Below are 26,310 nucleotides of genomic sequence, written 5' to 3' on the forward strand. Positions count from 1 at the left end.
AGTTTTGTGAAGGGTAGATCATGCCTCAGTAACTTGCTCAAGTTTTATAACACGGTGACGGCTGAACTGGAAAGTGGTAATGGGTTTACAGTGATACTGCTGGACCTGGCTAAGGCCTTTGACAGGATATCCACATGGAATTCCAATCCGTAAACTGCAACATATGGGGATGGATATAGAGTTGGTGAGATGGATAGGTAGGTGGTTGATGGAGAGATATCAGAAAGTAGTTTATTCAGGAGTAGAGTCCAAAAGACGGCTTGTGACTAGTGGTGTGCGGCAAGGTTCTGTTCTTGGACCACTGCTATTTAATTTGTTCATTAACGATACAGGAAAGGATCTGAGAGGGAACAGTTCATTTGTTTGCTGATGATGCAAAATTGGGTAGGGCAATAGTGAATGCAGATGATGTCAGAATTTTGCAGGATGATTTGGATAGATTGGAGGACTGGGCTAAGGAGAATGGATGTCAATTTAATGTGGCAAAATGTAAGGTTATGCATTTTGGGGTGAAAAGGTTAGCAGCAGTATACCACATTGGTGGAACGGTACGCCAGGAGATTGATGAGGCCAGGGATTTGGGAGTGTTGGTGGATAGGTAGTTGAAGTTTAGGGGGCACATTGCAAAATGTGGCTAAATCAGCACATCAAATCACTCAGCTGCTAAAAAAATACACTGACGAGAAGAAACAAGCAAGTTATTGTTCCTCTGTATCAAGAGTTGATAAGATCCCATCTCGACTACTGTGCCCAGATTTGGTCACCTGGGTTTCTTCTAGAGGGGAGAAGGTGGATAGGATCCAGAGGGTAGTGACCAAGATGATAGCAGGTCTATGGAATAAACCTTATGAGAACAGGTTGAAGATTTGTAGGTTGCAGAAATTGGTCGATAGACAGAAAAGGGGGGAATATGATTGAGACATTCAAATTGCTAAAGGGTATAAGATAAATTCAGAGGATATTTTTGAGAACAGGACTGGTGGTGGGAGGACTAGGGGCCATCCATCATGGAAGCTGGGAAAGAGTGTGGTTAGTAAGGGTGTTAGAGCTAGGTTTTTTACTTTTAGAGTGATGAATGAGTGGAATAAGCTGCCAGAGTCTGTTGTGGGTGCTATGACTGTGAATGAGTTCAAGACAAAGTATGATAGATACTGTGTGAATGTTGAATAGTTGACGAACATGATGTTCAGGGCCTCCCTCGATGAGTCTAGGGACTTCTTGGAGTTGCCCGTAATAATAATAATAATATCTCTATGTTTCTCCAACATTTGATTAGGCTGATGCTGATAGTAGAGTATAGATTTTTAGTCGATATTAATGGTGCTCATCTTTTACGGAAGCACCTGTCTAAGGTTGTATGTATGCAAAATTGTCTTTTATTTTCTTTGTAGATTTCCATTTAACAGGCATTATCCCTTACAATGTTAGCATTTACTTTCAACTTATTTGGATCATGCTTTTCCGAAAGAGCAATACCAGCTTTCAAATGATGGAAAGCTTCAGACTCGGAAGTTAGGCCTTTAGACTCAATGATGGATAACTATTTGAATCTAAGCTCGAAACGTTATTTTTCACTTTTATCTGCCATTATATTAAGTTTAATAACAACAAATATAGTAGGATAAAAGTTATTATTATTATTGTTTGCCCAAGTCCCAATGGAGTCAAAGACTCATCTAGGTGGTCCTTTTGTCATACACACAGCTCATCATACTGCATCTTAATCACATTCAAATAAATTCTCTACAGACATCATACTCTCAGGCAAGGCATTCGAAACATTGACAACTCTGCATGCAAAAAACCAGCTTCTCACATCCTCCTTATATACTTCTAGGGATGACCTCTTGTTCTCCCTTGATCTCTTGCTGTTTTCTGTAAAACTTCTCCAACACTGATCCTATATTGATCATAACACCCCACTTGCTCCTGTCCACTAGACTCTGCAAATGGCATCTTCTCAACCTTTCCTCATGCTCGACATTCCAGAGATCAGAAACGACCTTAGTCAGTCGCCTTTGGACCCTTTCCAACATCTTTTCATCCTTTTGAAAATCAGATGACTGAATTTGGGCACAGTAGTTCATGTGTTTCTGGCCTAATAAAAGCCTTATACAATGGAACAAGAATCTCCTTACTTCTACACATCAGTGTCCTCCGCATCATTCCCAGAATTCTTGTGTTGTCCTCACAATTTTGGCAATGTGTTCCCTAAATTTCAGATCCTTGTTCACTATTATCCCAAGATCACTTATTTCCTCCACCTCCAACAAAATATCCCCACCAAGCATAAATTCTACATCCCACCTTTGTTTCCCAAAATTTAAAAACTCACATTTTGCAACAGTGAACTCGCATCCCATTTTCTGTGCCCATTCATTCAATTTATTCAACTCTTCTTGTAAGGCCACAACATCTTCTATACTCTTTAACAGTTCATCTCAACTTTGCATCATCTGCAAACAACTGAATATCCCCATCCAAATCTATGCCAATATCACTACCATACAAGTTAAACATCAGTGGCCCTAAAACAGACCGACCCCCTGAGGCTCACAACTAGTGACTTTCCTCTTCCTGGATATTGCTCCCCCACTTGCTGATACTTATCAGCTAGCCAGTCTCCAATCCAATGCACTAATATAATATCCAACCCCATCCGCTCTGGTTCAACTATCAACTTATCATGTGGTAATCTATCAAAAGCCTTTGCATAGTCTAAGTATACTAGTGTGTATTCTCTCCTCTGTCCAAGGAAGCAGTCACCTTATTGTAATAAGTAAGTAGATTACTAAAACATGAACTCGCTTTAGCAAATCCATGTTGTCTATCAAAGATAATACCATTGTTGTCAACCCAATTCTGGATCCTAGTTCTCACCAGTTTCTCCAACAACTTAACCACAACACCTGACACACAGATAGGCCTATAATTTGATGCCTGAGTTCTATCACCTCCCTTATGAAGCGGCACAATCTTGCCCTCCTTCCACTCCTTTGGAACTTGACCGCAGTGCAAGACTCATGTTATAAAAATATGTTAAGGCAGATGGCAACTCCCTGGCACATTCCTTCAAAATACATGGTGATATATTATCAAGTCCCACAGCCTTATCAACATCAAATTTGCTCAATTCTCCATACTCCTCTTTCTCACTTATAGTCAGTCTCTCCTCCCCCATCATGAGCTGCTCTCAATTTCTCCATGATGTCACATTCACAAGAATGAAAGATCTTTATGAACTGCTCATTAATGAACTGCTTTATGAACTGCTTTATGAACTGCTCATACCATTTTCTCCAATCAATGTCATCTTTGCATAATTATTCTTTTTTTTGCTGGCTACATATCGAAAGAATTCCCTAGGATTCTTTTTGGCTTCATTAGCTAACTGCTGCTCATACTTCGCTTTTGCTACGCTTACCAACCAAGTCACACTCCCGTTCTTTGCATGGTCTTTGTAATTCTCATGGAATTGATTATTATCAATTCTCTTTTGCTGCCTCCATAATGCCTTTTTTCTCTGTATCTCATGCTTAATCTCTTCATTATCTATTTCACACCTACTTTATTTAACCTTCTGACCCTTGGAATACATTTAAATATTGCTTCTACTAGATAGTTCTTGAATGTTCTCCAAGCTGCATTGATCTCTTTTCCAGCTAACTCCTCATTCCATGCTACACCTGCAAGCTGTCTCCTGAGCTCTTCTTAATCACCAGCCTTGTACTTTCACATGTACTCTTTTCTCACAGTGGTCCTCACACTGCTGTCAACCAACCAGGTAATCACTTCATGGTCACTCTCACCAACTGGAGGGTGATTTGACACCTCATTTATAATTACATCCTCTGATGAGATGAATCAAATCCAAGACCCTCAATCTTCATGTGTCCTATGTTACATAATGCCTGAGGAAGTTGTCTCTCAAAAACTCAAGAAACTCATTTTCTTTACTTCCAGTTGCCATCTCATCATCCCAGTCTATATTGCCATAATTAAATCACCCATAATAATCACCCTTTTCTTATTTGCTTGGCTAATTGGATTATACATTTCATAGTCACTACCATCCACATTACGGTCTATAAACAACATCCAACTAAGTATTTCATTCTATTCACCTCTATCTCACACCATACTGCCTGAAAACCACTGGCACTATTTCCCTCTTGCATCTCTACTTTGCATGAACATAACTCTTTCTCTATCATCAATAGCACTCCCCCTCCCTTTTTACACTTTCTATCCTCACAAAACACATTATACCCTTCCATCTCTATTCCTGTCAGGATGTCATCCTCATCCACCCATGTCTCACTTATTCCAGCAATTTTGGGATGAACAGACTCAATTAATGCAACCATTTCATTTGTCTTGTTTTTTACACTTCTATCATTCGTATACCAACACAGCAGCTTATTCCTGGATCTATAGCTAGTTCCACTGACACCACTTACTTGATGTGACTTCTCCATGCTTAACTCGAGCCATTTCTTTTTCTCTTTATGCATCTTAGAACCTTCTTCAGATCCAATTGATCCCAGGTCATCCCCCTTCCCTTTTTTTGTCTACACACGCATTCACATCTTCTTAGAGCATCTACCTTTCTCATGCTGTGTCCCTCTGTCCACCCTGAGCCTCCCCATTTCCCTGTCTGTCTTGCACACCTGTTCTCTCATTCTCTATACTCATGCTGTTCACTTCTCCATTCACAGCCACCTCTTCAATCTCCCCTGTTTCACTCTCCCGTTCTTCCACATTGTTTACCACTTGATCAGATTCATTCTCTGCACTCACTTCTCTACCTTCCAGCAGTCTCTCCAAGCAACTCACACTAAAACCACTCAAATGCAGTCCATCTCCTATACAGTTCAAATTCATTCCACACATTAACAAACTGCACTTCTTTCTCCTCACACATTTCTGCTAACATATCATTCATAATCCTTGCTTTCTGCCTCACCACCACTGTCATACCTGGGCGTACTACCTTTCCTATCACACTATTCTCTTTTAACTGTCTCAACAACATTGTCCCAATCTGGCTATTCTTTGTTTGCAGTCAAGTCATTTGTACCTATTATACTACCAACTCTTTTGCTTGCTTACTTCTCATATCTAATGCCTCAACACTCTACTCATTCTACCTCCAGATCAACATACTTTATGCATCCTCTCATCCAGCACACCTTTAATAATTGAATCACCATACCACGCGCAAGTCTTTCGTTACCTCTTTTATACCAACATTATTTTCACTCTTCCATACACATCTTGAATTCTCTTAACTTCATTACACATCCACTTTATCTCTTGCCTCATCTTACCCAACTCAACTTTTGAATCTTGTGTCACATTTTCGCTGTCATTCATTCTTTTGAATTTTCAAACTTTCGAACCTTGTGTCACATTTTCGCTGTCATTCATTCTTTTGAATTTTCAAACTTTCAAACCTTGTGTCATACATGCTTGTCCGCTCGCCATCTTATCACCAACTGCACCCAGTTTTCCAACATCCACCACATTCACATCACTTTCATCTTTCTTACCATTGCTTGTTCTCTCTCTTTTTCAAAACTTTTTTAACACTTTTTCTCTCTCTTTTACCATCCATTTCTATCAGACGATCACTCATCCTCCTCACAGCACTCTCGTTACTAACACCTTCAGTCATCAACATATTAGCACTCATCAAGTCCTCATTCAGCTCACACTTCGCACGCACGCACGCACACACACACACACACACTCTCTCTCTCTCTCTCTCTCTCTCTCCTTCCATCTGCCTTAAATATCCACAATTTGTCTATATAACAAACTAGTATATATAACACACCTCACATTTCATGAAATGACTGAAATCAAAACTGAATTCCTGATGGACAAAGCAGTCACCATCTTGTCTTCACTGGCTAGTATACCTAGCTCTAATTTTAAAGAATTCATAAATAAACCTATACAAAAAATCCCACACAAATAACACTGCAAGAGCACAACTTTTAAAGCAACTCTTGCTCATGAACACACACTCATATACTATTAATTATTTCAAAAACTTATCTCAAATGGGAACCCTCTTTACACATTAACAGTTTAATATTCGTGATATCACAGAGTGCAACTTAACAACATAAAGATGCATGTTACAAGCTGTGTCTGATGGCACAATGATGATAGCAAGACAGTGACACCTTTTGCATAGACAATGATCCTTTCACATAATAGCAACATAGAAGTAAAGTCATAATCCTGAAGAAAGTGATTTAACTGCAGAATAAGTGGCGATTCAAAAATGTCTGTAAGTGTGAAGTGGCATAAGTTGAGGTATGCCAGCATATAAAATGCCTAATTTCTAAATACTGACATGCATACTTTATGAAATAAATTGAAAATTGTTCACATCACTGTTTTGTCAGTGAAATCTATTTTAATTATTTTTATGCCTTGTCTTAAGCTTTTTCACGAACCATGAGGGTTCTGCTGTGGATTTCACAACTGCAGTGTGTCCTATGTCTGTAGAATCATGTATTCATGGGATCAGTTTGCCTTTGCCTGCTCTGGGGGATGAACCCCCCCAACACACACACCTCTGTATGAGACCGGCTAACTCACCTTTAGTCAAAAAAGACCAGATAAAGTTCCATAGCACACACCTCTGTATGAGACTGGCTAACTCACCTTTAGTCAAAAAAGACCAGATAAAGTTCCTCAGATCTTGGACAGGAATCGAACCCAAGTCTTTTCGACCAAATGGCTTTGTCTATACTGACTAAGCTATAGGGGCTCGTTAAAATGTTAGTACTGTAATGATAAACAGAGACATCTATTTACCTTAGATGTTGAAGATCCAGGTGACAATTTGGTAGGACTTAAAGTTCCTCTGCTTGACCATCGTCTGTGTTTAGCTGATGAATACTGAAAAATATTTAAAAACAACTTATGAAATTCAGAAATAGCAAACATTTCTTTATGTGTAGGTTATTGTTTCTTTAGTTAAATATGTTACAATTAATTATTATTATTATTATTGTATGGGCACTTCAATGGAGTCCGAAGATTCATCATGGGAAACCCAAACTATTCACACAGTATCTATCATACCTCTCCTTGAACCTATTAACAGACAAAGCACTAACAACTGCCTCTAGCAACCCATTCCATTTATTCACAACCCTTATGCAAAAAAATCGAGTCTCCACACCCTACTCAACTTGCACCCTCTAATCAAGTGCAGAAACATTTCTCCTGCATTAATCCTATAAAACCCTTTAAGCAACTTAAATGTTTATATGATATCCCCCTTTTTTACATATATCAACATCTCCTGCAATCCACACACTCTCAATGTATCCTTGTAGGAACATTCCATAGACCAGTCACCATATTGATCACTCACCTCTGAATCCTCTCCCCCACTTCCTCATTCCCAAGAAACTCATAGGACCACACTGGAGCATAGTAATCCAGATGTGGACATATCAAGACCTTCTAAAGAGGAATAACAACTTCCTTATCTCTACTCGTTAGTGTGTTCTTCAATAGCCAAGTAATCTTATGAGCTATCTTAGCAACCTTTGTAACATGCACTATATATGGTACACAGCTTATAATTGACTTATAACAAAATGCATAACTTTACATTTCTCCACATTACTCTGAAACCTTTATCTTTTGCCCATGCTGTCAGTATGGGCAAAATCACTGCATCATCAGCAAACAACTGAATATTTCACTTCAAATTATTTCCTATATCATTTACATACAAATTAAATAGTAGCGGTCCTAGATAGAACCTTGCAGCATACCACTAGTCACCTGCTTTCCCTGGATTCTGAACCTTCATATACTACTTTTTGGTATCTGTCCATCAGCCACACTTTTATCCTCATAACCAGTTTCATATCTAACCCCATTTGTTGCAATCTGCATAACAGAATTCCCTATAGTATTAGGTAAAATGCTTTTGCAAAACCCAGCAGTGTCATTATGTAGCCATTTCCTTTATCCAACTCAGCTGTCACTCTATTATTATAAAACACTAGTAAATCACTAAGTCAATTACTAAGTTACTAAGGCTGTCATGTAATTACATTACATGACAGACCTTTCACAAAGATATGCCCCTCATAGAGTACAACATTCTAATCCACCCCAATCTTGTATTCTCTTTTTCACCAATGTTTCTAGTACTTTTACCACAACTCCTGAGATACTGATCGGTCTATAATTTGCTATATTTTGCCCTCTTTTGAATCCCTTGGAACTCTACTAGAGCTGAGACTTAAATTAAAGAGCCTAGTCAAAGGCATTGCCAGTTCCCTTGTGCACACACTCACAAAATACCAGCTGATACCCCATTTAATCCCACACCTTTATTTATTATTATTATTATTATTATTATTAAACAAGACCTCATGGAGTCAAAGACTCATCTAGGAGGTCCTTTTATCTCACACACATCTCATCATACCGGGTCTTAAACACATTCAAACTCCTTGCAGACACCACACTCTCAGGCAAGGCATTCCAATCATTCACAACTCTGCACGAAAAAAACCTGCCTCTCACTCCCCTACTCACACCCTCTTTATACAGTTTCCAGGGATGACCTCTGGTTCTCCCCTGATCTCCCACTATTCGCTGTAGAACTTCTCCACCATTGATCCTATAGCAACCCCTTACCAACTTGTAGGTCTCTATCATATCTCCCCTCTTCCTTCTCTCCACTAGTCTCTGCAAATTACATCTTTTCAATCTTTCCTCATACTCGACATTCCAGAGGTCAGAAACTACCTTAGTCAGTCGCCTTTGGACCCTTTCCAACATCTCCTCATCCTTCTGAAAACCAGGTGACCAAATCTGGGCACAATAGTCCATGTGTGGCCTAATCAAAGCCTTATACAATGGAACAAGAATCTCACTACTTCTACACGTCAGTGTCCTCCTCATCATTCCCAGAAGTCTTTGTGTTGTCTTCACAATTTTGGCGATGTGACCCCTAAATTTTAGATCCTTATCCACTATCACTCCCAGATCTCTTATTTCCTCTACTTCCAACAATATATTCTTACCAAGCATAAATTCTGCATCCCATCTTTGTTTTCCAAATTTTAAAACCTTACATTTTGCAACATTGAACTCACACCCCCATTTGCTTGCCCAATCACTCAATTTATTCAAGTCTTCTTGCAAGGCCACAACATCTTCACTACTCTTTATGGTTCTTCCCAACTTTGCATCATCTGCAAACAACTGAATATCTCCATCCAAATCTTCGCCAATATCATTAATATACAAGTTAAATAGTAATGTCCCTAAAACAGATCCCTGAGGCACTCCACTAGTGACTTTCCTTTTCCTGGATATTGCACCCCCATACACAACTTGTTGATACCTATCAGATAGCCAGTCTCCAATCCAATGCACTAATCTAATATCCAACCCCATCTGCTCTAGTTTGACTGTCAACTTATCATGAGGCACTCTATCAAAAGCTTTTGCGAAATCCAAGTATATTACTGTGTATCCTTCTCCTCTGTCCAAGGAAGCAGTCACTTTATTGTAATAAGTAAGTAGATTACTAAAACACGACCTCCCTTTAGCAAATCCATGCTGTCCATCAAAGATTATACCATTGTTGTCAACCCAACTCTGGATTCTAGCTCTCACAAGCTTCTCCAACAACTTAACCACAACACCCGACACACAGATAGGCCTATAGTTTGATGCTTGAGTTCGATCACCTCCTTTATGAAGTGGCACAATCTTGCCCTCCTTCCACTCTTTAGGGACTTGACCAAGTGCAAGACTCGTATTAAAAAAATATGTCAAGGCAGGTGTCAACTCTCTGGCACATTCCTTCAGAATACGTGGTGATATATTATCAAGTCCCACAGCCTTATTTACATCTAGTTTACTCAACTCCCCAAACACCTCTTGCTCACTTACAGTCAGTCTCTCCTCCCCATCATCAACTGCTCTTAATCTCTCCATGAAGTCACATTCACAAGATTGAAAGATCTTTATGAACTGCTCATTAAGTATCTCCACCACACATTCTGCAACAGCTGTCTTTATACCATTTCCTCCAATCAATGTCATCCTTCCATAATCATTCTTTCTTTTGCTGGCTACATATCGAAAGAACTCCCTAGGATTCTTTTTAGCTTCATTAGCTAACTGCTGTTCATACCTCTCTTTAGCTACTCTCACCAACCAAGTCACTCTCCTTGCCTGGTCTTTGTAGAACTCATGAAATTGGTTACTTCCACTTCTCTTATGCTGCCTCCACAATGCCCTTTTTCTCTGTATTGCATTATTTACATATTTATTCTGCAATATCCTTAGAACCTCTAATTCATCCACCTCTGTTCCCACATCAGTCACAGTGAATACTTCACGGCATTAACCTCACTTGAATGATATATCCTTGCAAAGTGGTCACTCAGTAACTCAACTATTCTATCTGCTTCTGTCACCTCGATATCTTGACACGTAACAAATGAACTCTTTGGGATTTTCTTTGGCCTGCAAGGCTAGTTCCTTCTTGTAATCTGATTTTGCCTTTCTTACCATGCTGGTCACTTTTCTTGCCTGATTCTTGTACTGTTCATGAACTTACTGGTCAGTTTTGTCCTTATATGGAAGGATGACATTGATTGGAGGAAATAGTATAAAGACAGCTGTTGCAGAATGTGTGGTGGAGATACTTAATGAGCAGTTCATAAAGATCTTTCAATCTTGTGAATGTGACTTCATGGAGAGATTAAGAGCAGTTGATTATGGGGAGGAGAGACTGACTGTAAGTGAGCAAGAGGTGTTTGGGGAGTTGAGTAAACTAGATGTAAATAAGGCTGTGGGACTTGATAATATATCACCGTGTATTCTGAAGGAATGTGCCAGAGAGTTGACACCTGCCTTGACATATTTTTTTAATATGAGTCTTGCACTTGGTCAAGTTCCTAAAGAGTGGAAGGAGGGCAAGATTGTGCCACTTCATAAAGGAGGTGATCGAACTCAAGCATCAAACTATAGGCCTATCTGTGTGTCAGGTGTTGTGGTTAAGTTGTTGGAGAAGCTTGTGAGAACTAGGATCCAGAGTTGGGTTGACAACAATGGTATAATCTTTGATGGACAGCATGGATTTGCTAAAGGGAGGTCATGTTTTACTTATTACAATAAAGTAACTGCTTCCTTGGACAGAGGAGAAGGATACACAGTAATATACTTGGATTTCACAAAATCTTTTGATAGAGTACCTCATGATAAGTTGACAGTCAAACTAGAGCAGATGGGGTTGGATATTAGATTAGTGCATTGGATTGGAGACTGGCTATCTGATAGGTATCAACAAGTTGTGTATGGGGGTGCAATATCCAGGAAAAGGAAAGTCACTAGTGGAGTGCCTCAGGGGTCGGTTTTAGGGCCATTACTATTTAACTTGTATATTAATGATATTGACGAAGATTTATTATTATTATTATTATTAAACAAGACCACATGGAGTCAAAGACTCATCTAGGAGGTCCTTTTATCTCACACACATCTCATCATACCGGGTCTTAAACACATTCAAACTTCCTGCAGACACCACACTCTCAGGCAAGGCATTCCAATCATTCACAACTCTGCACAAAAAAAAACCTGCCTCTCACTCCCCTACTCACACCCTCTTTATACAGTTTCCAGGTATGACCTCTGGTTCTCCCCTGATCTCCCACTATTCTCTGTAGAACGTCTCCACCATTGATCCTATAACAACCCCTTACCAACTTGTAGGTCTCTATCATATCTCCCCTCTTCCTTCTCTCCACTAGACTCTGCAAATTACATCTTTTCAATCTTTCCTCATACTCGACATTCCAAAGGTCAGAGACTACCTTAGTCAGTCGCCTTTGGACCCTTTCCAACATCTCTTCATCCTTCTGAAATCCAGGTGACCAAATCTGGGCACAATAGTCCATGTGTGGCCTAATCAAAGCCTTATACAATGGAACAAGAATCTCCCTACTTCTACACGTCAGTGTCCTCCTCATCATTTCCAGAAGTCTTTGTGTTGTCTTCACAGTTTTGGCGATGTGTCCCCTAAATTTTAGATCCTTATCCACTATCACTCCCAGATCTCTTATTTCCTCTACTTCCAACAATATATTCTCACCAAGCATAAATTCTGCATCCCATCTTTGTTTTCCAAATTTTAAAACCTTACATTTTGCAACATTGAACTCACATCCCCATTTGCTTGCCCAATCAATCAATTTATTCAAGTCTTCTTGCAAGGCCACAACATCTCCACTACTCTTTATGGTTCGTCCCAACTTTGCATCATCTGCAAACAACTGAATATCTCCATCCAAATCTTCGCCAATATCATTAATATACAAGTTAAATAGTAATGTCCCTAAAACAGATCCCTGAGGCACTCCACTAGTGACTTTCCTTTTCCTGGATATTGCACGCCCATACACAACTTGTTGATACCTATCAGATAGCCAGTCTCCAATCCAATGCACTAATCTAATATCCAACCCCATCTGCTCTAGTTTGACTGTCAACTTATCATGAGGTACTCTATCAAAAGCTTTTGCAAAATCCAAGTATATTACTGTGTATCCTTCTCCTCTGTCCAAGGAAGCAGTCACTTTATTGTAATAAGTAAGTAGATTACTAAAACACGACCTCCCTTTAGCAAATCCATGCTGTCCATCAAAGATTATACCATTGTTGTCAACCCAACTCTGGATCCTAGTTCTCACAAGCTTCTCCAACAACTTAACCACAACACCTGACACACAGATAGGCCTATAGTTTGATGCTTGAGTTCGATCACCTCCTTTATGAAGTGGCACAATCTTGCCCTCCTTCCACTCTTTAGGGACTTGACCAAGTGCAAGACTCGTATTAAAAAAATATGTCATGGCAGGTGTCAACTCTCTGGCACATTCCTTCAGAATATGCAGTGATATATTATCAAGTCCCACAGCCTTATTTACATCTAGTTTACTCAACTCCCCAAACACCTCTTGCTCACTTACAGTCAGTCTCTCCTCCCCATCATCAACTGCTCTTAATCTCTCCATGAAGTCACATTCACAAGATTGAAAGATCTTTATGAACTGCTCATTAAGTATCTCCACCACACATTCTGCAACAGCTGTCTTTATACCATTTTCTCCAATCAATGTCATCCTTCCATAATCATTCTCTTTTGTGGCTACATATCGAAAGAACTCCCTAGGATTCTTTTTAGCTTCATTAGCTAACTGCTGTTCATACCTCTCTTTAGCTACTCTCACCAACCAAGTCACTCTCCTTGCCTGGTCTTTGTAGAACTCATGAAATTGGTTACTTCCACTTCTCTTATGCTGCCTCCACAATGCCCTTTTTCTCTGTATTGCATGCTTAATCTCTTTATTCATCCATCTCACACCTAACTTATTTAACCTTCTCACCCGTGGTATACATTTAGACATTGCATCCACTAAATATTTTTTGAAAATCCCCCAAGCTGCATTGATCTCTTTTCCAGCTAACTCCTCATTCCATGCTACACCTGCAAGCTGTCTCCTGAGCTCTTCATAATCACCCCCCTTGTAGTTCCACATATACCCTTTTTTTTCACAGGGGTCCTTGCACTGCTGGCAACCACCCAAGTAATCACCTCATGGTCACTTTCACCAATTGGTGGATGATTTGATACCTCATTGATAATTACATCCTCCGATGAGATGACCAAATCCAAGACCCTTAATCCTCTTGTGCCCTCTGTTACATACTGTCTGAGGTAGTTATCCCTCAAAAACATAAGAAACTCATTTTCTTTACTTCCAGTTGCTATCTCTTCATTCCAGTCTATATTGCCATAATTAAAATCACCCATAATAATCACCCTTTTCTTATTTGCTTGGCTTATTTGACTATACATTTCACTATCACCACCATCCACATTACCAGGTCTATAACAACATCCCACCAAGTATTTGATTCTATTCACCTCTATCTCATACCATACTGCCTCAAAACCACTGGCCCCATTTCCCTCTTGCATCTCTACCTTGTATGGACATAACTCTTTCTCTATCATCAATAGCACTCCCCCTCCCTTTTTACCCCTTCTATCCTCACGAAACACATCATACCTTTCCATCTCTATTCCTGTCAGGATGTCATCCTCATCTAACCATGTCTCACTTATTCCGACAATCTCTGGGTGCACAGACGCAATTATCTCCATTTATGAATATCTCCATTTGAATGGAGATATTCAGTTGTTTGCAGATGATGCAAAGTTGGGACAAACCATAAAGAGTAGTGAAGATGTTGTGGCCTTCCAAGAAGACTTGAATAAATTGAGTGATTGGGCAAGCAAATGGGGATGTGAGTTCAATGTTGCAAAATGTAAGGTTTAAAATTTGGAAAACAAAGATGGGATGCAGAATTTATGCTTGGTGAGAATATATTGTTGGAAGTAGAGGAAATAAGAGATCTGGTGGTGATAGTGGATAAGGATCTAAAATTTAGGGGACACATCGCCAAAATTGTGAAGACAACACAAAGACTTCTGGGAATGATGCGCAGGACACTGACGTGTAGAAGTAGGGAGATTCTTGTTCCAGTGTATAAGGCTTTGATTAGGCCACACATGGACTATTGTGCCCAGATTTGGTCACCTGGTTTTCAGAAGGATGAAGAGATGTTGGAAAGGTTCCAAAGGCGACTGACTAAGGTAGTTTCTGACCTACAAGTTGGTAAGGGGTTGTTATAGGATCAATGGTGAAGAAGTTCTACAGAGAATAGTGGGAGATCAGGGGAGAACCAGAGGTCATCCCTGGAAACTGTATAAAGAGGGTGTGAGTAGGGGAGTGAGGGGCAGGTTTTTTTCGTGCAGAGTTGTGAGTGATTAGAATGCCTTGCCTGAGAGTGTGGTGTCTGCAAGGATTTTGAATGTGTTTAAGACACGGTAAGATGAGATGTGTGTGAGATAAAAGGACCTCCTAGATGAGTCTTTGACTCCATGAGGTCTTGTTTAATAACTGTACCTATATGAACACAGAATGGAAGGAGGAAAAGACATGGCTGAAAGGGAAATGGAATTTAGGTAACAAATAAGAGATAGTTACTTGAAACAGAATGTGATGGAGGGGACCCACAGTTTAAGAGTGCTGGAACTGATGATGACATCAGAAAATTAATCCTTATATAAACAAGGTAGTGTATGATACATTAATTATGCCAAGAAATTATATTCTTGGTTTAATCCTTTACCTAGTGCAAGCAAACAAAGTTTGCACCTGAAGTGATTTCAGGACTTGGCAACTCATATATAGAGGTTAGTGACTTCACATTACCTGCATTAGTATCCCATAATGCAAAGCACATATCCTTATGGACATGTATAATGCTATGCTTTATGGGAAGGGTCACTACCCAGACTGGTTTCAACCTTTATTGAGGTCTCATCAGTCGGAGCCAGACCCAGAAGTAATACCAAGGTAGAAATATGCAGGTCATATTTTTATATACAAGTAGCCAAAAAATCATCACACCTTGTTATTAAAATACTCTGGATTAGAGACAGATGTTGAAAGTTTTTCCACTTGGTTATACTATAAATTAAAGATGCCAAGAAATGATATTCTTGGTTTAATCCACTAAGGCAAGTGATGTGAAGTCATTAGCCTTCTATATATGAGTTGCCCAGTCCTGAAATTACTTCAGGTGAAAAGTGGAAAAATTTCCAACAAAAGGTGGTGTATGACTTTGCCTCCAGATGAGGAGAGCAGGCATTCACTATTAACTGGGATAACTAAGAATGCTGAATTTTTAGCTGTGGAATTATGGAGCAGATGATTATGCAAAACTCAAGAGACAGTTTTCAGCAGTATGATGGTATGAGAAAGAGAAGGAAAAAATATCAGCAGTGTATGAAAATAAACAAGCGGTGTTTGAATGAAGCAGTAACTGACTGCATATCCAGATTATGAAGGATAAATTATGTAGGAATAAAATGAATAATTATCATCATTAAGCAGGAGCTGCAAACAATAAAATATCGTGGAGGAAATATAAAGAGAAAGGGATCAGCAGGCTCATGAGCAGTACAAAGTAGAGGAAAGAAAAAAGACTAGCATATCAAGGAAGGCAAAATCAGATTATTAGAGGAAATTAGTTGGGTAGGCCAAAAACTTCTGTTTCTCTTTGTGGAGAGAAAAAGAACAAATGATTGTATTAGGATAACTTTAACGGTTGATACATCTACAAACAGTGTGTAAGAGTGTATCATCTATACAGATATTGCAAGGCAAGATGTAGTAGGGACTAATGTGAGAATAGAAGTAGATGAACTGAAGGTGCTTAGAATAATAATAATAATATTATTATTATTATTATTACGGGCAACTCCAAGGAGTCGACAGACTCATCGAGGGAGGCCCTAACATCATGTCAAGAACAACTATTCGACATTCACACAGTATCTATCATACCTCACCTTAATGTGTATTATAAAGAAGGTGCATGAGAGCTGACAGTCTGGATGGAATTTTATTAACATTATCTTTACTGTCAATCATTAGCTTTATTATTATTATCATCAAGTAGCCAATATATGAGCTTTGATGATGAGCACAGTATGATGAGCTTTCCACAAATAGCTCATCACAGTGTGCCTCTTAAGTGAATTAAGAGTCTCCACTATCTCAGCTAATGCTTCCCATTATACTAATCTCCATGCATAAAACATAATCTTCACCCCCCCCCCCACACACACACTTGAAACTTCCAGTAATTTTCCTCTGTATTCCCCACTTTATGAAAATCTCATCTATATTAATCTGGTAATATCCCTTACTATATTATCTTATATTTCTTCTCTTCTCTTCCTCCTCTTTACTAGGTTGTGCAAATTTCATTTCCTCCACTTTCTTTATAATCATTGTAGAGACAAGAAATCACCATAGTCGTCTTGGGCCTTTTTCTAATATCTCCACATTTTTCTGAATATCAGGTGACCAATCTGTGCACAGAATCCATGTTAGGTTTAATCAAAGTCTTATACAATGGAACAATAACTCCTTAATTGTACATATCAGCATTCTCTACATCGTTGTCATAATACATTATGCAGTATTCACAATTTCAGTGATGTGTTTACTAAATTTTAGGTCTGTATGCACTATCACAGTGAGATCCCTAATCTCATTCAAGGCTTCTGGGAATGATGAGGAGGCCACTGACTTGTAGAAGTGGGGTGATTCTTGTTCTGTTGTATAAGGCTTTGATTAAGGCATACATGGACTATTGTGCCCAGATTTGGTCACCTGGTTTTCAGAAGGATGAAGAGATGTTGGAAAGGGTCCAGAGGTGACTGACTAAGTTGGTTTCTAACCTCTGGACTGTCAAGTATGAGGAAAGATTGAGAAGATGCAACTTGCAGAGTCTAGTGGATAGGAGGAAGAGGGGGGGGATATGACAGAGACTTACAAGTTAGTAAGGGGTTTTATAGGATCAATGCTGGAGAGGTTCTACAGAAAACAGTGGGAGATAGAGGAGAACCAGAGGTCATCCCTGGAAACTGTATAAAGAGGGTGTGAGTTGGGGAGTGAGAAGCAGGTTTTTTTCATGCAGAGTTGTGAAAGATTGGAATGCCTTGCCTGAGAGTGTGGTATCTGCAGAGATTTTGAGTGTTTAAAGCATGGTATGATGAGCTGTGTGTATGATAAAAGGACCTCCTAGATGAGTCTTTGACTCCATGGGATCTTGGGTAATAATAATAAAAATAATAATAATAATATCCCCCACCAATAATATACTTTACATTCTATCTTTGCATTTCGTTTAGTCAATCATTTCGGGACCCTTTCTGAATATGAAAGTGAGAGATTGGAATGCTTTGCCTGAGAGTGTGGTATCTGCAGAGATTTTGAGTGTTTAAAGCATGGTATGATGAGCTGTGTGTATGATAAAAGGACCTCCTAGATGAGTCTTTGACTCCATTGGGTCTTGGGTAATAATAATAATAATAATAATAATAATAATAATAATATCCCCCACCAATAATATACTTTACATTCTATCTTTGCATTTCGTTTAGTCAATCATTTCTGGACCCTTTCTGAAGATGAAATAAAGACCAAATAAAGTAGGTGTCAAATGGATGAACAAAGGGATTAAGGCATGAAATTTGGAAGAAAAGGGTATTGTGGAGGCAGCACAAGATGAATAATGATAGCAATCAATTGTATGACGAATATAAAGAACAGGAAAGGAAGGAGACTCAGTTGGTAAGGACAGCAAAAGTACAGTATGAGCAGAAATTAGCAAATCAGGCCAAGAAAACGTGGGCGGCATCTATGGTGCACTGGATGATCAGAAGAGGAACATTGGATCCCAATGATAATAATAAAAAGTAAGTCTATTTATGCAAAAAGTATTAACCAAAAACCAATATTTGTAGAAAAAGAGAGTCATTATTTTTAGCTATTTTATTGGTATATTTTGTGCACATTCACTTGTTTTATCCTGAGGCACCAAGTGTTAGCAACAGCAGCACATCACATTTTATGTCAGTCAGCTGATGACTGATACTTGTGTGCTACGGAGTTGTGCTTTGTTTGTCCTTTGTGAACATTTGCAATTTGTACTTTTTTTTTTTGAAAATTAGGCCTTGTTTTTTACATTCAGTTACCCATCAAAGTGCAAAAGAAAAACAGATGATAGTAAGCGTGAATTCAAGAACAGTGGGAAAATTAGTTCTTATTTATAACGAATCCATCAGGAAAACCGTTATACATTGTTCGTAAAAATAATAAAATCTTTCTATTAAGATTTTTATCACATAAAAGGGCTCTATCCTCAGGCAGCTCTTCTTTCTTCTTTTTCTCTTTTAGAAAATTACAATCTTCTCTTCTAGAAGATTGTAATTTTCTAGAAGAGAAAAATAAGCTGCCTGAGGAAAGAGCCCTTTTATGTGATAACAACTGACTGTTTGATTTAGTATTTTTAGTTGATGCTACCAGCCATCTCAATGATCTAAATTTGCATTATAAAAAACAACATCAGACTGAAATAGAAGGAAAACTGAAGCTAGTGCTAGAGTCTGAGTTATGGAGAGAATATGTGATTAAGAAAAAGGAAGAAATCAAAAGAAGACAAAATATGTTTGTTAAAAGAAGTTATGAAAGTTTGGCGATGACAGAAGCATCATACAAAATTGCTTTAGTGTTGGTTAAAAAAACAGGGTCTTTCTCTGATGGAGAAGAAATTGTTAAGCCTTGTCTGCAAATATTTGCAAGATGTCTTGGTGATAAAAATATCAGCAGACGAAATTGCTCTGTCAAAGCAAACAGTCACAAGATACACTGAAGAACTCTCTCATGATGTATCTGATTAACTGATAGACCTTGTCTGTGCTTGTATTTTCTTTTCTTTAGCTTTGGATGTATCTGCTGACATATGTGATGTAGCCCAGTTAACCATTTTTATAAGAGGAATTGATGATAATTTTAATGTTTTAGAAGAACTTATCAGTCTTGAATCACTTTGGGGGAAAACAAGAGGATCAGGTATATCTGAGAAAGTGAAATCATGTCTAGAAAATCTACAAGTAGATTCTAATAAACTCAAGAGTGTTTGTACTGATGGAGCACTGTCAATGATAGGTAAAGCCACTGGGACTACAAATTTGTTTGAAAACTTTTTTCTGTCATCCTTTACTAAAATATCTCTGCATTATACACCAAGAATCACTGTGCGTAAAAACAATAAATTTGCAGCATGTTATGTTATGTTATGGTTGTGAAATCAGCCAGCAAAGGTTGGTCGACTGGTAGAGTCTCTACTACTAATGGCTTATGCAAAAAGTTAAGCAAGTCTCAAGTCTGAGCGTGGTTAGTAGTTGGAAGGAGAACAACTGTTCGATGCTGTTGGCACTCTGTTGAGAACTGGCCATTCTCACAGGGTTAACTATGGTCCGTAAAATGACGTATGTCAGACCTCTGTATCCTCGAGGGCATGTGGGGATATGACAAATGACAACAAATGGTTGTGAAATGTGTGCATAAAATTAGAGCAAGAGGATTAAACAGACGAGAATTCAGAGAATATGGTGAAATGTTAGATTTCAAATATGGTAATCTTGTTCTTCATTGTGAGGTGCTCTTTCTTTCTAGAGGACAGGTTCTGAGTAGATTTTGGGTACTGAAAAATTATGTTCGTAATTTTCTAGAAGAGAAAAATGAGCTGCCCGAGGAAAGAGCCTTTTTATGTGATAACAATTGGCTGTTTGATTTAGCATTTTTAGTTTATGTTACTAGCCATCTCAATGATCGAAATTTGAAACCGCAGGGCAAGAACAAATTATTTCCTAACTTAATAAATTATATCAATGCATTCAAGATGATGTTAAAACTGTTTACCTCTTAATTAGAAAATGAAGATTTGAGCCAGTTTCTCCACTTAAAAGAGCAGAGTGAATGTGCTCAAGATTGGCAATTTTGCAAATCTAAAAAATCAGGTTATTGCAAGAGTCAGTTTAAAGTTTTTTCATGATTCCACTAAAGAATGGGACTGCATACTTACATTTATAAACCCATTTTCACTTAGTGAACAAAAAATTATGAAGATGCCTAGTACACACTAACGGAACTTATTGACTTGAAAACAAATTCATTACTGAACATGAAATTTGATGAGCGTACCTCAGTTCCAAATGCTTCTGACAATTTCTGGCGATCATTACCCTGTGAGCATTTTCCAGAATTAAGAAAATTTGCCCAGAGTTATATCTGTCGATTAACATACAGATGTGATCAAGCATTTTCAGTCATGAAATTCATTAAAAACAAAATGAGGGCACAACTGATTGATTCAAATTTGAAGAATTCTCTGCTGCTCTCAGTAATTAATTTAACTCCAAACATTAAAAGCTTGACAAAATCAAAACAGACTCAAAACATGGAGGGAATTTAAGGAGAAAGGTGACCGGCAGGCACATGAACAGTATAAAGCCCAGGCCAGAAGGGTAACGAGTGTGGTAAGAAAAGCAAAAAAAGATTATGAAAGAACATTGGCCATGCAGGCTAAAGAGAATCCTAAACAGTTTTTTCGATATGTTACAAGTAAAAGAAAAAATGTATATGGCATATGGCAGAATGATTTTAAAGAATGCCGATGGTAGGGAGGTAACTGAATCAGTTGATATAGTGGAATTACTGGGCGAGCACTTTGCAAGAGTATATCATCCAGATGGTGACATTGCAGAAATGAATGAACCAATAGATTATACGGGAATTGTGGTGAATGAGGTGGAGGTGAGTAGTCTATTGCAAAACCTCAATGTCAATACATCTGTGGGATTGGATGTTATACCAGCTCGTGTCGTACATGAAGCGGCTAAAGAATTGTCAGTACCCTTGACCATTTTGTTTAATCTGAGTCTTGGGTCTGGGTTAGTCCCGAGGGGGTGGGGGGTGGAAAGGGGGGAAATAGTTCCACTGCATAAAGGAGGTTTCAAGACTACTGTTGTAAATTACTGACCGATTAGCATATCTGGAATCGTTGTCAAGGTCTTGGAGAAACTAGTCAAGAGAAGAATATAGGATTAGATAGATGAAAATGGGATACTGTATGGGGGGCAACATGGTTTTGTGAAGGGTAGATCATGCCTCAGTAACTTGCTCACGTTTTATAACACAGTGATGGCTGAACTGGATAAGGGTAATGGGTTTACAGTGATTCTACTGGAGCTTGCCAAGGCCTTTGACAGGATACCACATGGAACTCTAATCAGTAAACTGGAGCAGATGGGGATGGATATAGAGTTGGTGAGATGGATAGGAGGGTGGTTGATGGAGAGATACCAGAGAGTGGTTTATTCAGGAGTGGAGTCCAAAAGACGGCTTGTGACTAGTGGTGTGCCGCAGGGTTCTGTTCTTGGACCACTACTTTTCAATTTGTTCATTAACAATATAGGAGAGGATCTAAGAGGAAGTGTTCACTTGTTTGCTGATGATGCAAAGTTGGGTAGAGCAATTGTGAGTGCACAGGATGTCAAAATTTTGCAAGATGATTTGGATAGTTTGGAGGACTGGGCTAGGGAAAATGGATGTCAATTTAATGTGGCAAAGTGTAAGGTTATGCATTTTGGAGTGAAAAGATTAGCAGCAGTATACTACATTGGTGGAACCGTACTCCAGGAGATTGATGAGGCCAGGGATTTGGGAGTGTTGGTGGATAGGGAGTTGAAGTTTAGGGGACACATTGCAAAAGTGGCTAAATGAGCTCATCAAATCACTTGGTTACTGAAAAATACTTTAACAAGCAGAGACAAACAAGTTATTGTTCCTCTATATCGAGCCCTGATAAGACCCTATCTGGACTACTGTGCCCAGATATGGGCACCAGGGTTTCTTCTTGATGGGGAGGAGGTGGAGAGGATCCAGAGACGAGTGACCAAGATGGTGGCAGGTCTGTGGAATGAACCTTATGAGAACAGATTGAAGATTTGTGGGTTGCAAAAATTGGTTGATAGGTGGAAAAAGGGTGATATGATTGAGACATTCAAATTAATGAAGGGTTTCTATAAGATTAATCCAGAAGATATTTTTGAGAATAGGACTGGTGGTGGGAGGACTAGGGGCCATACATGGAAGCTGGTCAAGAACGTGGTTAACAAGGGTGTTAGAGCTAGGTTTTTTACTTGGAGAGTGGTAAATGAGTGGAATAAGCTGCCAGAGTCTGTTGTGGGTGCTATGACCGTGAATGAGTTCAAGGCGAGGTATGATAGATACTGTGTGAATGTCGAATAGTTGTTCTTGACATGATGTTAGGGCTTCCCTCGATGAGTCTGTCAACTCCTTGGAGTTGCCCGAAATAATAATAATAATAATAATAATAATAATAATAATAATAAAAGTCTCATTAAGGTAAGTAATGTTTATCCGTGTTTATATTAAATTAATATATCATGTCTATATTAAATATGCCTATATTAACATTTTTACAGGGAGTTTTTAAGAGTACAAGAGGTTGTATGGTGCATCTGAACTCTTACATAAAATAATTGGCACATGGAACATAAAAGATTGGTCTCCCCTACCATAGAGAGTTTTTCAGATATTTAGTAAATAGTAGGAAAAATAATTATGGTGAGATGATGTTAATGGATGAAAATGGTAGAATGGTAAACGCTACAGAAGACATAGTTGAGGTATTCAGCAGACAATTTATAAGGGTGTCTCATCCTCATTAGAGTTAAATCATGAGAAACTCAAGCCCAGAAGAAACAGGAGAGGAAAGATTAATTGTGAGTATGCAAAAGGTACATGAGGAAAAAAATAAGCTTGATGTCAACAACATAATAGGATTTGATGTTATGTTATCTCTAGTGTGTTATCTAATTCCATCTGTTTCAATATATTTGACAGCTTTTGATAGACTGACACATGACAAGTTGTCAAATATATTGAAACAAATGGAATTAGATAACACACCAGAGAGTTGGATTGGTGACTATCTATCAGATAGGTATCAGAAAGCTGTAAATGGGAATGCAGTATCCAAAAAGAGGAAAGTCACTATTGGTGTACTGCAGGGATTTGTATTAGTGGCCATTGTTGTTCAACTTGTATATTAATATTAGCATGGGTTTAACTGGTAATATACAACCAGAGATCCAAAACTAGAGAGAGGAATGAGGAATCAAGCAGATGTAGTCTTACAGGAGGACTTGAATGGATTGTATGAGTGGGCAACAGTATGGAACTGTCAGTTCAATGCTGCAAAGTGTAAGCAATGATGAGATGGAAAGGTGGAGAAACTTGAAAGAGGTAGAAGAGATGAGAGATATTATTGTTATTATCATCAGACCTCCATGCAGTCACAAGACTCATTGTGGAAGATGCCACTCTCACATGCACAGCTCACCATTCCCTGTCTGCACTCACCACACTCTCAAGCAATGCATTCCACATGGACAAGCAGAGAATCTACCTCCCCCCCCCCTGCTCACACCCTCCTTATACAGCTTCCAGAGTTAGACTCTTGTTCTTCCCGTCTCCAGACATTCTATGAAAAATGTCATCTACACTAAATTGGTAATTACCCCTTACCAACTTATATGTCTCAATCATGTCCACCCCTCTATCCACTAGGCTCTGCAGTTTGCATTTTCTCTCAATCCGTCCTCATACTTTACATTCCAGAGACCAGAAACCGACTCAGTGAATTGTTTCTGAACCCTCTCCAACAATTCATCATTCTTTGAAAACCAGGTGACCAAATCAGTACAATTCATATGCAGTCTGATCAAAGCCTTGTACAATGGAATCACAGCATCCTTACTTCCACATGTCAGCGTTCTCTGCATCACTCCAATAATCCACTGTGTTGTCCTCACATTTTAGCAAAATGTCCACAAAATTTCAAGTCCCTATCCACCATCACTCTGAACTGTTTCATCTCTCCTACCTCCTCTAAGATATCCTTACCATTCCTATATTCTGCATCCCATCTTTGCTTCTTAAATTTTAAAACCTTACATTTTGCTACATTAAACTAAAATCCACATACACTTGCCCATTCAGACAGTCAATTAATGTCCTCTTGCAAGGCTACAACATCTGCTCTACTTCTCATAACTCTCCCCAACTTTGCACCATCTGCAAACAACTGTATATCACCATTTAAGCCCTTTCCAATGTCATTTACATACAAATTAAACAATAATAACCCCAAAACAGATCTCTGAGGCAGACTAGTGATTTTCCTCTTCTGGGATATCACTACCCTATACACAACCTGCTCATACCTGTAAAACAGCTTAATCTCCAATCTAACACACTAATCTACTGTCCAACTTCATTTGTTCCAATTTAACTACTAGCTTGTCATGTGGCAAAGCCTTTGCAAAATCTAAATATACTACTGGATATGCATCTCCTTTGCCAAATGTTTTCGTCAGCTTGTTATAATAAGTAAGCAGATTGGTAAAACACGATCTTCCTTTAGCAGACCCAAGGCCAAAGAGAATTCTGCTGCTGTCAACCCAGTTCTGAATCTTTGTCCTCACTAGCTTCTCCAATACCTTCACCACAACTCCAGACATGCACATTGGCCTATAATTCAAAGATTGAGTCTTACCACCCTTTTATAAAGTGGAACAATTTTTCCTCTTCCCACTCCTTTGAAACTTGAGCCAATCTGACTCATGTTAAAAATGTAAGTTAAAGCTGTAGTTAACTACCTGGGGCATTTTTCCTCAAGACACATGACGATATACCATCGAGTCCAATGGCTTGCTGACATCAAGTTTGCTCAATTCCTCATATACCACCTGCTCACTTACCATCAGTGGTTCCTCTTGGAGTGGTAGTGGACAAAGATGTGAAATTTAGGGTCCAAATTGCACAATAATCCATTTGAGGCCTTGATAAGGTCTCATAGGGATTATTATGCAATAGAGAATGTAGAACAAGAGGCCATCCCTGGAAACTGTAGAAGAAGGTTGTGGGCAAAGGAGTGAGGAACAGGTTCTTTGCATGGAGAGTGGATGGTGAGTAGAATGCATTATGTTGCAAATGTAGACAAATTGAAACACAGTTGGATAAGCTTTGTGTATGATAGTGTGTACCTCTCACAAAGAGTCTCTGACTCCACTGAGGTTAGATGTTAATAATAATATCAATTCATGATAATGTTATTTTTGACCACTGAATATTATACAAGGAAACATATAAAACAGGGCTTTAATTCGTCAGAGATATAGCCTACCTACTAGTTTTGCCGACTTGACTGTTGGCTTCGTCTGGGCACACAAAAAGCAACAAAACAGCTTAAAACAGAACAGAAACAAGCTAAATTATCAGGTTAAAACATAATCCAATGCTAAATATTATCAAAATTCAAATGAAACATTACATCAAACACATGGAGGCAAAAACAGGTGACTAGGGTGTGCAGCAAAGGTTCAGTGCTGGAAGACCATTGCTGTTTAATTTGTACTTAAATGATATAGGAAATAAACTGAAAGGAAATATTCAGTTGTTTGCTGATGATGCAAAATTAGGTAGAGTAATAGTTAATCAAGGTGATGTAGAGAGCTTGCAGGACGATTTAAATAGGCTTTCAGAATGGGCAAAAGTTAATGGCTGTCAGTTTAATTGTCGAGAAATGTAAAGTTATGCATTTTGGAATAAATAGATTACATGCCGTGCATCACATTAATGGCACTGTACTCTAGGAAATAGATGAAGCTAAAGATTTAGGAGTGGTGGTTAGACAGAGTTAAATTTTAGAGGACATATTGCTAAG

At 38.7% G+C, this 26,310-nt stretch overlaps 1 protein-coding gene across 4 annotated transcripts in view; it reads right to left on the bottom strand.

Moving 5' to 3' along the window:
- Positions 1-26,310, bottom strand: part of LOC150108537 (uncharacterized) — a 284,792-nt gene that overhangs the window by 16,788 nt on the left and 241,694 nt on the right. For all 4 annotated transcript variants that reach the window (XM_090415967.1, XM_090415968.1, XM_090415966.1 and 1 more), the window contains one exon: positions 6,835-6,918. In XM_090415967.1, the coding sequence (XP_090272093.1) occupies positions 6,835-6,918 (84 nt within the window). The remainder of the gene's footprint in view (positions 1-6,834; positions 6,919-26,310) is intronic.

The sequence above is a fragment of the Typopeltis vanoorti genome, chromosome 3 (assembly GCF_054136105.1).
Source record: "Typopeltis vanoorti isolate ZY-2024b chromosome 3, IOZ_Tvanoo_1.0, whole genome shotgun sequence".
NCBI lineage: Eukaryota > Metazoa > Arthropoda > Arachnida > Uropygi > Thelyphonidae > Typopeltis > Typopeltis vanoorti.